Source organism: Macaca thibetana, chromosome 14, assembly GCF_024542745.1.
Source record: "Macaca thibetana thibetana isolate TM-01 chromosome 14, ASM2454274v1, whole genome shotgun sequence".
NCBI lineage: Eukaryota > Metazoa > Chordata > Mammalia > Primates > Cercopithecidae > Macaca > Macaca thibetana.
This window is the reverse complement of record NC_065591.1, coordinates 56,696,971-56,714,048: the sequence shown is the minus strand read 5'-3', so window position 1 is coordinate 56,714,048 and position 17,078 is coordinate 56,696,971. Positions and strand designations below refer to the sequence as shown.

The following is a 17,078-nucleotide window of genomic DNA, read 5'->3' as shown; positions in this document are numbered from 1 at the left end:
CTCAGCTTCTCCAGAGGCTGCAGTGGGAGGATCACTTGAGCCCAGGAGGTAGAGGCTGCAGTGAGCTGTGACAGTGTCACTGTACTCTAGCCCGTGCAACAGAGCAAGACCCTGTCTCAAAAAAAATTCTGTTTAAGCCCCTGGCTGATGGAGCAGAAATGATGCACTCTAAATCCTGCTTTTCTCGGTCTCCTAAACTCTAACTTTCCTTTTCTGAGTTCGCAAGTTCACAACCCTTGGGAACAGCAACGCTAGGTTGATCCAGCACTAAAAGCTGCCTTTTAAAATACAGTTAGATGGGACCTGACTAGCTTAGTGTCTGGGACATAAGTAGGTACTCAATAAACATTATTTCTTTTCCTTCTCTTACTTCAAAAACCTTCCTGAATCTGTTCGCAAAGCAGCTACATTTCCTCACACCTTTCAAGCTGCTCTTCTCCGAAAGCCACGCCTTTTCTGGGTCTTAATACCTGCTTAGACTTTGGCCTACTGCCTCTCCTCAGTACCAGCTGCCCACCTGCTGCCACCTCAGCCAGGGTGAGCTCATCAAAGCAGGTATAATTTTTAAGGGAGAGGCTTCTATGTCACAAGATCTAGGTTCAGCGTGTCAATACAATTGCATATAAGAGGCACTGGAAACTTTTGCAAAGAGGATTCATGCAACTATTCCCAAACATTAATAAAAGAAACCTGGTTGTGTCGTATTTAGAGTAAGAGAAAGCAAACAAACAACAGGATTAGGAATCAGAAGACTCGGGTGAAATTTTTAATCTGCCTCTCTCACTAAAGGCTTTTTGTTTTTTTCTTTTTTGTAAACTGAATCAGAAATATTCTAAGCCAGGTGCAGTGGCTCACACCTTGCAATCCCAGCAATTTGGGAGGCCAAGACAGGCGGATCAATTGAGGTCAGGAGTTCAAGACCAGCCTGGTCAACTAGTGAAACCCAATCTCTACTAAAAATACAAAAAATTAGCCGGGTGTGGTGGCATGTGCCTGTAGTCCCACTTACTTGGGAGGCTGAGGCATGAGAATCATTTGAACCTGGGAGGAGGAGGTTGCATGAGCTGAGATCATGCCACTGCACTCCAGCCTGGGCTACAGAGCAAGACCCTGTCACAAAAAAAAAAAAAAAAAAATTACTTTAAATGTCACAGAAGTCACAGAAAATGTTTTTAATTATACGGTACATCCTTAAGTGAAAAGAATTTTACATAAAGAAAAACTTTAATAGAAAAAAACGTTATCTTAGGTTTTCTTATCAACAAAATTTAATTCCTGCTGGGCACGGTGGCTCATGCCTGTAATCCCAGCACTTTGGGAGGCCAAGGCGGGTGGATCACCTGAGGTCAGGAGTTCAAGACCAACCTGGCAAACATGGTGAAACACCATCTCTACAAAAACACAAAAATTAGCTGGGTATGATGGTGGGTGCCTGTGATCCCAGCTATTTGGGAGGCTGAGGCAGGAGAATCGCTTGAACCCAGGAGGCAGAGGTTGCAGTGAGCCAAGATCACACCACTGCACTCCAGCCTGGGCAACAGAGTGAAACGCTATCACACACACACACAAAAAAAAAAAAGAGGAAGAAAATTTAATTCTTACTTCTCTCCTTACAGCAAAATTAATTACAGTTTAAATGTAAAAACTGGAACCATAAAAACACTAAAAGAAAACATGAACCACTTTTTTTTTGTGATTCTGACAAGTGAAGATTTTTCCAAGTATGACAGAAAATTCAACTCCACAGCCAAGAAGGGGGATGGGCGGAAGTGCTTTGAAGGAAAATATTTGCCTAAGTAAAAATGTAAAACATGTGAAAGGCAAATAATTAGCATAAACAAAGTCAAAAAAATTTTTTTATTGGGGAAAAATTATCAGCAACACATATGGCAAAGAGTCCTGATGCAGTATGTATGTAAAAGCTCTCACGAGTCCACCAGATAGAATAATGACCAAACAGAAAAATTAACAAGGTATTTGAGCAGAAAATTTACAAAGGAATAAAATCAACTATCAGAAAGATAAAAAGATGCTAATTTCATTAATAACTAAAGACATCCTAAATAAAGTAACAATAAGAAATCTTTTTTCACCTATCAGATTGGCAAAGAGTAAAAAGATGTATAACACCTATGTTGGCCAGGGTGTGGTGGAAAGAGGCACCTCCATACACTGCTGATGAGAAGTACACTGATGCAACCTCTTGGGAGGCAGTTTGGCAATATTTATTAACATTTATAATGAGCACACCCTTTGATCAGCAAATCTTTCCTTCTAGGAATTTTGCCTAAGGAAATAAAATACAAGTACTAGGACACATGGGCAAAGACAGCTGGATACTGCTGTTCATTACAGTCCTGCATATAATAGGAACAACTGAGAAACAATTCAATTGTCCATCAAAAGGGGTTTGATTAAATAAATTATGATATATTTCTCTAAAGAAACACAATGTTGCTCCTTAAAAGCACATACTGAGGTGGAAAAATATCCTAGGTAAATTACAAGTGACACGTTTTTCAGTACAGTATAATCTTTTCTTTCCATTTTTTAATTGCAGTAAAGTATATAAAATTCCCCATTTAAGAGTGTACAATGCAGTGGCATTAACTATGTTCACAATGTTGTGCAACCATCACCACTATTTCCCAAATTTTTCCAAACAGAAACTCTGCAATGATTAAGCAATAACTCCCCATTCTCCCCTCTCCCCAAGCTCCTGGTTTACCTCTAATCTATTTTCCTATCTCTATGAATTTGCCTTTTCTAGATATTTTATATAAGCAGAATCACAAAATATTTGTGCTTTTGTATATGGCTTATTTCAGTCAGGGCAGCATTTTCAAGGTTTATCTACATTGTAGTATGCATCAGAACTTCCTTCCTTTCACAGCTGAATAACAGTCCAGTTTGCATTACTGTGTTCATCCATTTTGTTTATGCATTGTTTACACACTTTGTTTATTCATCAGTCAGTGAACTCTTGGGTTGTTTCCACCTCGCTGCTGTGAATAATGCTGCAATGAACATTGGCATGCAAGAATCTGAGTCCTTGTTTTCAATTATTTTGGGCATATACCTGGGAGTGGAATTGCTGGGTCATATGGTAATTTGGGGCTTTTTGGAGAATAATCAAACTTTCCCACTGCAGCTGTACCGCTAACACTCCCACTAACAACCTATGAGGGTTCTAACTTCTCTACATTCTCACCAACACTTTTTACTTTCCATTTTTTTAAATTAAGAGTATAAACTTTTTGTGTAAAACAATGTATATAAAAATGTATCATTTAAAGAATCTGTTATGGCTCAAGGATGTTAGTTTAAATATATAAATAAAAAATATAAATAAATAAAAAATCTGGTGCTACCCAACTGTTAACAATAACTATTTTTCTGGGGCATGGGTTTATAGAAGATGCTCATATTCTGCCTTACATATTCCCCATTTTGCAAAAGTTTTTAGAACACCTGGTGTTGCTTGTGTTATTTTAACAAATATCTTAAACAAAAGTTAGCCAGATAGACGGCTTGATGCCTGCCTGCTGATCTGAAACACAGTTTCAATGTTACATACACAGCAAGGCCCTAAATCAGCAGAGGTGAGAAGGCCCGTGTCCCAGTCCTCACTCTGCCGCCCTGAGCACTCTGTATTCTCACCTCTCAACTCCCAGGCACCCAGGACTGAATCCAAGTTCCCAGCGAGTACCCCCAAAATAGACGACAGCTGTGTGGACCCACCCATGTGGTCCTTCCACCCTGGGGACCACACTAAGGCTACAAAAGCCCCGGGAGGGTTGTCTCAGGCTACGTACGGGTAGCCGTCTCCCTTTATCTAGTATGCCTTACAAAGATTAAGTTGGGCAGCACTGTGCCAGGCAGCCCGTAATATCCCTTCCCACACCGAAACAGAATTCCACAGTTGTACTGAACTAATGAAAGAAGGTAAGAAAAGGACAGCTCGGGGAAAACCTGTGAGTCACGGACTACGAAGGAAAATGAAGGCCTTCCCTGCAAAGAGAGAAGCAAGCCCAGAAAAGAATTCAAGAAACAATGATGCCAAGGAGGAGAGGGCAGCTGACATTGACTAATGCAAGTGTCTCACCTGAAGCCACAGGTGCTGAAGTAGACAGCAAAGGGCAGTGCCTGGAGCCACACTGCTCTGTGGGAACCATCCCAAGGTCACCTGCTCAGGCAGCAACAAGGAGAAAACGCAGCCTCTGTGGGAAGAGGCACTGAGGCCTGGGGAAGTGAAAGTCAAGTGAAACCCTTCCCCTCTTCCAGGTGTTCTCAGCCTTTCGGCTGCCAACTGTGAACTTTGCCCTTGAAATTCAACTCCTGGCGTAAAGAGATAATCTCCCAGGCATGTCCTGTGTAAATCTGGCTAATCAACAGAACACACTCTGTGCAGCCCATGCTGGCTGTCCCTGAAACAGCCCTGCCAGTCAGAAGCAGTGCTGACAGGAGGAGGGAAGCTTTTCCTGGCATAAATATCACCAATCCTAATGAAATCAAGTGCCCAGGATGGGCATTTTCCAAAAATCAGACAAGCATCTGTTCAAAGACGAGCACATACCTGGAAATCTTATCCAGAAGTGATACGGATTTGGTGAAGAGAGTCACTGAGAACATGGACCTTTACCAGGCTTTGTTGATGTTTAAGAGTAAGCCACCTAAGAACATCTAAAGTAAAGCTTTGTAGACATGAAATTCTGGGTCAGTAAAAGAAAGCAAGCCAATTAACATCTGACCCTCACACCCTTATTGGCATCTCAGCTGCCAAGCCTCTTAAGCAGTGGTTCTCAAAGTGGGATTCCCAGCCAACAGTAGCAGCATCACTTCGGAACTTGTTAAAAATGCAAATTTTTACCAAAAAATTTCTACTAAATTGGTTAACAAGCTCTCCAGGTGAGTTTGATGCACAGTCAAGTCTGAAAACCACTGCTCTACGGCTCCAGAAAGCTGAAAGCTCTGCAGTCTGGAGCTCTGATCCCACCCGCCCCGAGACTTCCCTTACTTTCTGCTCTAAATGAATTTTGAGGGACTGGAATATCACCCTCCAGTTACAGCCAATAAAATAGGCAAGTTTCCTCCCATTCCAGTTCCATTTTCTACATGGTTTCCTAGCTTTCTTTTCCACAAACCATATCCAATTGTGTTTCCTTTCTGCTTCCTGGGGAAAGTGATTCTCCGCTTTCTGGATGGTTCAATCCCTTAAAGATCTGACCTTAGCCAGTCTTTCCAGCCTCACCTTCTAACCCATCTGTGTGTACCTGCTCATGGCAGATGACCATTTAACGTCTGCTCATTGTGAATCAGTGATGAAGACCATCTGAACAATACCCTCTAAAGGAATCTTTCCCAAGTACATTATCTTTCCTTCAGAAGCAAGTGTGTTACTGAAACAAACTGGGAAGGGGAGACAGGAAAGCAGAATCCAGTGACTTACCAAAGAAATTTCCTCTATGTTCTAGCAATCTATGCCAAATCTGAAATTCAGTTTCACCCTGCTCTGCCCTTCACAAACTATTCCATCTAAGCAGGGTGATTAGGCTGACCACAGATTTCATGAACACCAACGAATGAGAGTTTATAAATACTGCATACATTTTCATTTCAGAATCCTGGGCCTTCACTACTGATAGAATCCAAACAGGATCAAACCTTTAGAAAAAGAAGTATGGGCCAGGCTCAGTGGCTCATGCCTGTAATCCCAGCACTTTGGGAGGCCAAGGCGGGCAGATCACCTGAGGTCAGGAGTTCAAGACCAGCTTGGCCAACATGGTGAAACCCCATCTCTACAAAAATACAAAAATTAGCTAAGCATGGTGGCGCATGCCTGTAATCCCAGCTATGTGGGAGGCTGAGGCAGGAGAATCGCTTTAACCAGGGAGGCGGCAATTGTAGTGAGCCAAGACCACGCCACTGCACTCCAGCTTGGGTGACAGAGTAAGAATCCATCTCGAAAAAGAAAAAGAAGTAACAACCCATAGAAACTAGTCAATGTTCAATTTCCAAGAAGTGAAAGTTGTGGCCTGATACATTTCTTTTCTCAAACATTTCCAACAAACTTGAAGACGCTAGAAGATATCTGTACACTAGGAAATCAGGGTTTATATACAAACACTAGTTTACTGACAAATTACTTATTTTTTCCAAAGGTAAATTCCATCTTCTTATACAATAGGGGGAACTGCAATCTAAGACATCTAACTACTTACGGAGCGTTAAGGAGAAAGGCCATTTTCTTCCTGCCCAGATGAAGAGATGTAATTCAGGTTAACTGCTTCCAAGTCTTGCCACAGCCCCACCCTCCCCAGTTATTTATATGGACTCACATTCTCAGTATTTAACCAGGTACCCCTTTCAGAGAAAGCTTTAAAAAACCTCATTCAATTCTGCAAACATTCACAATGTGACCATAAATAACACATAATGATTCAAAGGAAAAAACTCATTAGATGTTCTAGATAACCACGGAAGAGCTGCATTTGATATACTAACCAGAGTGGAGGTGTGGCAAGAACACATGCTTGGAATCAACAGCCTTAGATTTATATCTTAAGCAAGTTAGCTACTCCACGTCCCTGTAGATGTTACAACATCAACAAATTAACTCACAGGTCATCCTAAGGATTTACTAAAATAATGAAATAAAAACACCTAGTATAACACAATGCTTAGAACAGAGTAAGCATTACACTAAAGTCTTACCATAAACCTAAAATCTGCAGATAATTTAAAAACACATAGTGCTTGATCCCAAGAAGTATGCAGACTATATTAATTCGACTTCCTTAGCTAAGCAGGTACTGCCTATGCCCACTCCAGATCCCTTTTGTTTCCTCATATTCTTATCCCCTTACCCCTTACCCCTTCTTCCCCTTTCTTCCCCCTTCTTCCCCTTCTTCCTCGTTCTTCCCCTTTCTTCCCCCTTCTTTCTTCCCCCTTCTTTCCCACACTTCCCCCTTTCCCCTTCCCCCCTTCCCTCTTCTCTTCTCTTCTTTGAGACAGAGTATTGCTCTGTCTCTTCTCTTCTATTCTTTTATTTGAGACAGAGTCTTGCTCTGTTGCCCAGGCTGGAGTGGCATGATCATAGCTCACTGAAGCTTCAAACTCCTGGGTTCCAGCAATCCTCCCGCCTCAGCCTCCCAAAGCGTGGGGGTTACAGGCATGAGCCACCATACCTAGCACCATACTCCTTTTACTGATTCTTCTCAATCAGATTCAATGTTCCTCTCTCTCCCTCTGAAATTTCCATACCTTATCCCAAGTTGTGCCACATCTTCCACTCCGACACCCCCTTGCTCTGTATATTCTAACAATGATGACCTCCTAGGTGTCCTTCCTGCATGTCAAGCTCTTTCCTACCTCAGGAGCTTTGACTGCTGTTCCCTTTTCCAGAAAGGAACTTTCCCCAAATCTGCACAGTCACAGCTTCTTCTCATCCTTGAGTTCACAGTTCAAATGTCATTCTCAGAGTCCTTCTCTAACTTCTCAGGTCCCTGTTACTCTATTACATTACCATTATTTCCTTCCTAGCTCACAGCACTATCCTGATCTCATCTATTGATTTGTTTCCTTGTTTACTGAAATGCTTCCCCACTCACTAAGCTCCATGACAACAAGGACTTCAATGTCTTAGTTATCCCTACCTCCTCACATACAGAACAAAACCTAGAACAGAAGGAATACTCAATAAATATTTATTGAATGAATAAATACATTCAGCTTCTGAAGCAAGAGAGGCAGAGTTAGATACTCCTTCTCTTTCTCTAACTGGTGACAGTAGAAGATGGAAGCCCAGGGAAAGACTGTAAATTAAAAAGAGAACAGACTGAGGATTGACTTTTGGGGAACACCAAAAACTAAAAGCCATCCCAACCCCCCAACTGACAAAACATTAAGGGGTATCAGGGACCCAGGAGGATGGCACAGGTGTTGCAGTCTCCACTGCCTTCTTTTTTTGTTTCTACAGCTTTCCAGAAGAAGCTCAGCTTCTTCCTGCAAGGCCATGTAGACATCTGGCCTTCGGTGTTTTTCAGATGAAAAGAAGTCTGGATATCACTGCTTTCAAAACCCATCTGGGCACAGAAGCAGAATAGGCACCTACATCTAAATGGAGGGAAAAAAACTGTTGTGGGTCCTGCAACTGGAGCGGGTGGGAAAGAAACTAAAAAGGCTTTTCTATTTCCATTTAACGAGATTTAAATAAAACAACAATTTCCGGTTGCTTTTTTTTTAAGACGGAGTTTCGCTCTTGTTGCCCAGGCTGGAGTGCACGATCTCGGCTCACTGCACACATTGCAACCTCCGCCTCCCAGGTTCAAGTAATTCTCCTGTCTCAGCCTCCCAAGCAGCTGGGATTACAGGCAACCTGCCACCACACCCTGCTAATTTCGTACTTAGAGACAAAGTTTCACCATGTTGGCTAGGCTGGTCTTGAACTCCTGACCTCAAGTAATCCACCCACTTCAGCCTCCCAAAGTGCTGGGATTACAGGCCTGAGCCATTGCACCCTGCCCTGGTTGCTTTCTTTTTAACCTGGATCCCTGCCACTTCCCCCTGGGCACTTATTAGAATTGAGTTGACAAAACCAATAGCTCTTCTTTCCTCCATATCTTCACAACTGGCTCTCCCAGCACAGCTAACCCAAGAGTAAACCCTGAGCATCAGTGATGACTCCAACGCAGAGAGGCAGGGACTCAGAAAGGACAGTGCTACGTGTTCCATTTATGTTTCACCCCAAAGGGGTGAGTCAATCAGGAGGTTGGAGAGAGGCAGAGAAAATAAGAAACCTCAGTATTGTCTTTCCTTTCTAGATTCAAAAGCCTCAATTCCCCGAACATAGCAGCCAGAGTCAAAGCCACAGATGGCAAACCAAGGTCACTGCCATTGCCAACCTTGTCTCAGATGTCCTAGCTATTTTCTTTTTCTTCTCACACTCATGTACCATCCGCCTTTTTCTCTTTTCCTTTTTTTTTTTTTTTTTTTTTTTTTTTTTTTTTTTTTTAAGAGACAGTGTCTTGCTATGTTGCTCAGGCTGGAGTGCAGTGTGTATTCACAGGTGTGATTATTGCACAGGACAGCCTCAAACTCATGGGCTCAAGCAGTCTCCTGCCTCAGCTTCCTGAGCAGCTGGGACTACAGAAGCACAAACCCAGAGAATACTCCTTTATAGTTGCTGGGGTCATTCAAGTTCTTTAATTTCCTTTCCCTACTGGCATTCCTTTCTGCCAAGTGACAAAGTATATACACACAAGTCAGACCTTTTTGTCCTAAGGTCTTTGCAAATAAGTACAAAGTTCCATGTGTAGTGTCTACAGTCCTCAGTCTTCACCATTTATTATTATTATTATTATTATTATTTTAGAGACAGGATCTTGCTCTGTCACCCAAGCTAGAGTGTAGTGGCACAATCATAGCTCACTATAACCTTGAACTCCAGGGCTCAAGCAATCCTCCTACCTCAGCCTCCCAAGTAGCTGGGACTACAGGCATGTGCCACCATGCTTGGCTAATTTCATTTATTTTGCAGAGATGGGGTCTCATTATGTTGCCCAGGCTGGTTTCAAACTCCTGGCCTCAAGCAATCCTCCTGCCCCGGCCTCCCAAAGTGTTAGGATTACAAGTGTGAGCTACTGTGTTCGGCCTTTACCATCTTTTAATTACTCTATCAGAACACATATTAGGTCACAAATTGCTAATAAACTAAATGGGAGGGAGATTCCAGCATAACTCTGCCAAGGAAACTTATCTCCACTAAGGAGTATGGGGCACTGTTTTGGGAGCTCTATGCACCACTGAGGCTGCGCTTCTCCTGGTTCTACAGGGAGCTACTGTCGAATCTCAGCCCCTGCCTGTGGGAGCCTGCAGAAGTAAAAAAGCTGAAGAACAGGATGTTTGACCATCATCTACAGAGTTTGGTCTTCTAAAGCAAAAATAACCTTACATTGTAAACAGCCTCACTCAAAGAGTAAATTTGTGAAGCCTCTACTCTTAGGAACTCCCCATTCTGCCCTAGGCCTGTCTGGGCTCAGCAAGCCCATAAATTGGCACTGTTGATATGACCTTTCCAGGATGCATTTCAACAAGAGATAACAACAAAGCTCAGGGCTTTGGTAGCACTCAAAGAAGATTTGAGGGACTTAAAACACATTGCTAAATCTGGCAGCAAAAGTTCCTGTTCCCTGAAGTTGCAAAAGAAAATCTCTTTATAATTACACTTGCAGATAAGGAGCTACTCATTCTCTTTAGAAACAGATTAGAACCTCCTCATCCCAATCCACCACTCCTCTGAAAGAGGAGTGAGACTGCTGGGGCAAGTCTCACCTGGGGCTGGGATCAGGCTATTTCTTGGGAAGATGAAGTACCAGGAACTTACCTTGATGCCAAAGGTATCAATGCCACAAATGCCCAGAGACATTCGCCACTCTTCACTATCTAGAGCCGTCTGTCTCCCTCACCCTCCCGTCAGCCTTCCCACTTCCCATCCTGCTCTTTGACACTGGGTCTGCCATGTCCCTATCCCTGTTGTTCATACAACACATATTACTCCTCAGAGAGGGCCCGCTCAGCCTAGAGGCTCTTTTGATTCGGCCAGATTCCTCCTCTGGTTTATAATTTCTTTACAAAAGCAAGGTACAGGAGCTCCGATCTATATGCTGATTGGGGGATGCTTACCACTGCTCTGCTGATACCGTCTGCCCAAGACACAGAGGAATGGGATATCGCCTCGCATTTCTCAGCAGAACAAACCCAACAGACAAGCCACAAAGAAAGAAACTCGGCTGCCTGGCACAGTGACTCACACCTGTAAGTAATCCTAGCACTTTGGGAGGCCGAGGCAGATGGAATGCCTGAGCTCAGGAGTTCGAGACAAGCCTGAGCAACATGGTGAAACCCCGTCTCTACTAAAATACAAAAAATTAGCCAGGCATGGCAGCATGCACCTGTAATCGTCGCTACTTGGGAGGCTGAAACCAGAGAATCACTTGAACCTGGGAGGTGGAGGTTGCAGTGAGCCGAGATCATGCCATTGCACTCTAGCCTGGGTGACAGGGCAAGACTTTGAAAAAAAAAAGAGAAGAAAAAAAAGAAGAGAAAAGACAGACAGGCAGACTGCAACACTGCTGAGGCTGGGTGCAGCAGCTCATGCCTGTAATCCCAACACTTTGGAAAGCCGAGGTAGGCAGATCACTTGAGCTCAGTTCGAGACCAGCCTGGGCAACATGAAGAAACCCCATCTCTCTAAAAAATAAAATTATACAAATCAGCCAGGTGTGGTACACACTTGTTACTTCAGAGGCTGAGGTAGGAGGATCGCCTGAGCCAGGGAGGCAGAAGTTGCAGTGAGCTAATATCACACCACTGCACTCTAGCCTGTGTGACAGAGTAAGACCCTCTCTCGGCGGGGGGCGGGGGCGCGGGCGCGGTGGCTCACACCTGTAATCCCAGCACTTTGGGAGGCCTACGCACACGGATCATCTGAGGTCAGGAGTTCAAGATCAGCTTGCCTAACATGGCGAAACCCCATCTATGCTAAAAATACAAAAATTAGCCAGGTGTGATGGTACACACCTGTAGTCCCAGCTACTCGGAAGGCTGAGGCAGGAGAATCACTTGAACCCAGGAGGTGGAAATTGCAGTGAGCCGAGATCGTGCCACTGCATTCCAGCCTGGGCGACAGCGAGACTGTCTCAAGAAAAAAAAAAAAAAAAAGGAGGCCGGGCGCGGTGGCTCAGGCCTGTAATCCCAGCACTTTGGGAGGCCGAGACGGGTGGATCACGAGGTCAGGAGATCGAGACCATCCTGGCTAACACGGTGAAACCCCGTCTCTACTAAAAAATACAAAAAACTAGCCGGGCGAGGTGGCGGGTGCCTGTGGTCCCAGCTACTTGGGAGGCTGAGGCAGGAGAATGGCGTGAACCCGGGAGGTGGAGCTTGCAGTGAGCTGAGATCCGGCCACTGCACTCCAGCCTGGGCGGCAGAGCGAGACCCGTCTCAAAAAAAAAAAAAAAAAAAAAAAAAAAAAAGGAATAAACACTACTTGGTTTACAAGAGAATAATAAACATAACAATAACTGCAAACATTTTATTCAGCAAGGAGGCAGGAAGCACTATTTTAGGCACTTTACATTTAGCACTTAGGTTTTGTTAAAACCCTATGAGATAATGCTACCACTGCCTCACTTTTACAGAAGAGGAACTGTGGCAGGGACAAGTAACTTGTCTAAAGTTACAGAGCTATCAGATGGCAGAGGTAGAATTTGAACCCAATCTGACCCCAGAGCCCAGGCTCTAAACATTACTTTCCTATTGGATGGCTCTTCCCCTAAGACACAGATTTGTCTCTGGGCATCAACTGGCTCACCCTAAACTCTAAAGGAGAGGGGATTGCTCAGAAAACACTGGCACTTTTCCCCACTGAGAAAAGGAAACAGTGATGGCAATATTTATTCAAAGAGCTGGTCTAAGGCTACAGAGCAGAACAAATAAGTTCCCCAAATATCTGTTGACCAAAATTTTCCCAGAGCACCAAGAAAAACCTACCTTCTTACTTTCTAAAGGCTGAGGCCTCCTTGTACTGCTCTATACATCTGAAAACAAGATTCCAGCCTCTGAGTGGTGACAACCAAGTCAAAATGCTCCCTAGAATCTGGTTGATGGGGTTAAAGAAAAGTTACCCAAATATTTTTTAAGCACCAACTATATATGTTGGCCATTTGGGGAAATAAAAAGTACAAAATATTATACTTGATTTCATACAACTTCAAGGAATCTACTTGAAAACACAAGATATACACATTTGAAAAGTCAAGTCAGGGCCAGGCACGGTGGCTTACATCTGTACTCCCAGCATTTTAGGAGGCCGAGGCGGGCAGACCACTTGAGGTCAGGAGTTGGCCACTAGCCTGGCCAACATGGTGAAACCCCATCTCTACTAAAAATACAAAAATTAGCCGGGCGTGGTGGCATGTGCCTGTAGTCCCAGCTACTCAGGAGGCTGAGGCAGGAGAATTGCTTGAACCCGGGAGGCGGAGGCTGCAGTGGGCCAAGATCGTGCCACTGCACTCCAGCCTGGGCAACTGAGCAAGACTTTGTCTTAAAAAAAAAAAGTGTCAAGTCAGGATGTCAATGAGAACACTGAATCCATGCCTTCTACTTTCTGGAAGAGGAGACTGAACCCTAGAGACATCAAGTTACTTCCCAAGATCGTCCCAGCAAGTTAGAGACAGAGCTGGAACCAAAATTCAGACCTGCTGACTCCCTGGCTGGGGCTTTCTACTGCTATACGTAGGCAAAGAAATTCACAGGAAGGATGGATTACTAACAACAGCAGCAGCTAACATTTATAGAGAGCATATCTGTGTCTAGAACTAAGTCGAGTGCCTTATGTAAATTAACTCATTGAAACCTTACAGTAACCCTTTGAGGTGGGTAATATTATCACTCCCAATTTACAGATGAAAACACTGAGGCTTACAGAGATGAACTCACCAGAAGTCCACAGATAGAGGAAAAAAACAGACTATGAACCCTCAGAGCTGGCTGCAAAGCCTATTCTATGCTCTAAGCTGCGTCTGGAAGAGTACAAGGGCAGTACTTGTGGAAGCAGGGGTAAGGAGGGCCGGAGCAGAGGCCAGGGTCTGGAGCACTGAGAGCAGCTTATGAAGGGCCTCCAACACCACAATGAGAAAGACCTTGGGCCCCACCTAGGCTGACCAGCAGGAAAGGGGCAGGCAAGAAGCAGTTCCGGATGGACTGGTCTCCCCTGCCTGTGAGGGGTGAGCATCCCACAGCAGGAGGAAAGAGTTGAACGTCTGAAGCTGGGTTGACAAAGACTACCTCAGACTCAGGATTTCTGGCTTCTCCAGTGTGAGCGGCTGCCGTGTCCTCAAAATATCATTGGCCCCTACTCCTTCCTCTTAAAGGACACTCTCAAGTACCTTCCTAACATGTAGGGCCAGGTCTGAAAGGGCAGTCCTCCTCGGCTGCTGGTGACTTTCCAAAGCAACTGTCTTTCTCTCCTTACCTTGCCCATGGCCCCCTGTGCCCTTTCTTTGATCCTTCTGCCTGATGCAGCAGCCGTAAGACATGGGGAGCTGTCTGTCAAGTGGCAGGAACTGAACACAAGCAGCTTTGTGCAGTGGGGAGGAAATCTTGTGTTATTAGGAAATCTCATATTATTACACACCCAGGACTGCACAGACCCCAGACCAGACTACCTGGGGTCTTGACAGAAAGATGAACCAGATCCAAAATAGCAGCTACTTCTTCTTTTTTTTTTTTTTTTTTTTTGAGACGAAGTCTTGCTCTGTCACCCAAGCTGGAGTGCAGTGGTGCGATCTCAGCTCACTCCAACCTCCGCCTCCCAGGTTCAAGCTGTTCTCCTACCTCAGCCTACTCAGTAGCTGGGATTACTGATACACACCACTATTTCTAGCTAGTTTTTGTATTTTCAGTAGAGACAGCTTTTTACCATATTGGCCAGGCTGGTCTCGAACACTGACCTCAAGTGATCCACCCACCCCGGCCTACCAAAGTGTCGGAATTACAGATGTCAGCCACCGTGCCCAACCAGCAGCTACGTCTAAAAGAAGAATCTGGTTTGTTCCCAGCATAGTAACATCAACCTGATTGAGAGACACCAGCCCACTCTCTTCAAAATGCTGCTCTAAGTTGATAATAATATACTGGAAAGCACTGAACATTTACTATGCACCAGGCACTGGCCTATTTACATGCATCATTTCATTTAATCCTTACCACAACTCTATCAAGTACTATTACATCCATTCTACAGATGCCTCAAAGAAGGCTGATGCACGCAGAGATTAAATAACCTACCCAAGGTTACACAGCAAGGTCAGGTTCTAAAGTTAGGCCTCTAAGACCCCTGAGCTATAGCTTTTAATCACTGCACTGCACTGCATGTCAGATACTCACATTAAATGCAAATGATTCCATCAGAATTGCTCTAAGGCAGCACCATGCACTCACTCAGTACCTAAGAGTCACTGAGAGTTGAACAAACATACCACAGGCTAGTTCATTTGAAAACAATCTATAAAACTCAGTTGTCAGAACTCCATAAGGTAGCCTGTGTTCCAAGTCACAAGCACACCAAAAATCAGTTCCTCAAACAAAACTAGAGTTTTAAAAATAGCTGACTTGATCGTTTCTTTCCAACTTTCCCATTTCCCCTTTCCTATGACTCCCTCCCACATACCCCATCCTTTGACACTGTCAGAGAAGCTTCAACGCAGGCCTAGAACCCTCACCCTCCTATTTCCAGTCCTTCAGTTGGCTCTCTTCCTTCATTCAAATAGTGCTTGAAATCAGTCTCTTGGATCCTGCTCCTTTTTCCCAGCCTAAGAGCATGAGATGGTCATTAACCCGACCATCAAAACTCAGAACTGCAGCAGGTCTGTGCTGCTTCTCTCTTAATCACACTGAGAGTTCCGGAGAGAGGGGAAGAAATAACTACAACACAACATCTATTATAATATGACATAGATAGGAGTAAGGTCCATACTTGATACTCCTGTGTTCCTTCCCAGATCTTGGCCCAGACACTCCGTATTCACTGACTAAATGGGTGAACAGACCAACACTGCATAGACGGGCGCCAGAGATGCCTCTGAGCCAAAAGCAAAACACAGAGGTGTTAACCCCAATGCCAGCCACCCCTACCCGCTCCAGTGCTTCTGAGGGCCTGCACAACACTGTACCCCTGAGTGCCCTGAGGGCAGTCTGGCCTTCTGCTAAATTGTGTAGGCCTCCAAGGTCAGCCCTTCCCTCGATCACCATCTGCTGCTCCTGAGAACTGCTTCCAGCCAGGGCCCCTTGCCCAGCGCCTCACTCCTGCTTCCTTCCGGTAGCCTTCCTCCTGCCTCAGATCTTGTCTCCTGTAACCCTCAGTTTATCTCATTTTTTCCCAGTTCCAAATAATCCTCCATCCACTATGTGATTTCCTACAGTCCATCTCCAGCTCACACACAACCCCTTTGGTGATGACAGGTCACACAGAGGAAGAGTCTGGAGCTCTGAGAAACTGTGGTGGTTTCGCGACAAGCCTGTAGGAATAGGTTCTGCTTTGGTTAAAAAGGCTTCATACGCTAACAGCAAATAATTCACTCTTTTATAAGGACAGTGAAATGTAACATTCAGGCAGTTTTAGATGAGAAGAGTATACTGATAGTTTCAACAGCCTCCCCAACAACAGTGTATTCATTACATCAGAGCCAAAAAAATAACAGAAGTGGTCTTTACAGAAATTCTTCAATAAGGTAGTCTAGACTCATTTAACACCCTCCTCTCCCTTCAGAAGACATACACACACACACACACACACACACACACACACACACACACACGAACTTTCTGGGGCCTATGGTTAGAAATAGAGACCTCAGGTTTTTTCTATCAGCACAATATTATGTGGCATGTTCCCCTAAGACAGATGTACCCAGTAGTTCCCCCGACCCACCTACTGAGACAGACACACACAGCACCTCCCCTCCAGGATGAAACGAATGCCCAGCCTCCCCAGCCCCCGCCTGCCAGGAGAAGGCTCACACTAATGCAAGTTTTCCCACAGGCTTTAAAGACAAATCTCTGCAGACTACGCCAGATGGTCTTTTTTTTTTTTTTTTTTTTTTTTTTTTGTTTCATGCCCTCCTGGCCCCTTCTCCACTTTCCACGGTCCCTCCAACTCAAAGAACACAATTATCTGCCTGCAGATTTTCCCTTCCCCTCCTCACAGCCTGCCCTAAACACACTCGCCTCCCAGGCCCAAGCAGAAGCACAGAAGGAAGGCCAAGCCAGAGCTTGGAAGGGCTGCTGCCAGGCTTCCCCCAGCCTCAACTATGTGTTCCCTGGGCTTGGCTGCCTCAGACCACTCTCTTAGGCCCAACAGTGGAAATGGGGACACTTCCAGGGCAATGATAGTTAACAGCTAAGAGGAGTGACAGGAAGGAAGACATATTCTTCAATCCTTTAGTCCCACTTGCCCCACAGGAAGGTGCTTCAGAAGGTCCAGGCCTCAGACCCTCCCATCTCCCTGAGGTGCTAGG

At 44.7% G+C, this 17,078-nt stretch overlaps 2 protein-coding genes across 11 annotated transcripts in view; one reads left to right on the top strand and one right to left on the bottom strand.

Annotated features, from left to right (window-relative positions):
- Nucleotides 1-17,078, top strand: part of AKIP1 (A-kinase interacting protein 1) — a 210,676-nt gene that overhangs the window by 90,638 nt on the left and 102,960 nt on the right. The gene's annotated exons all lie outside the window — the stretch shown is intronic.
- Nucleotides 1-17,078, bottom strand: part of DENND2B (DENN domain containing 2B) — a 177,646-nt gene that overhangs the window by 97,346 nt on the left and 63,222 nt on the right. The window contains exon 1 of one of the 10 annotated variants that reach the window (XM_050756088.1): nt 4,106-6,849. The exons of 8 other annotated variants lie outside the window; for them this stretch is intronic. Coding sequence is in view for 1 of the 2 variants with exons in the window: in XM_050756083.1 (XP_050612040.1) it covers nt 1,010-1,074 (65 nt within the window). In the remaining variant the exon portion in view is untranslated. One more of the 10 variants, XM_050756083.1, reaches the window with a different exon arrangement.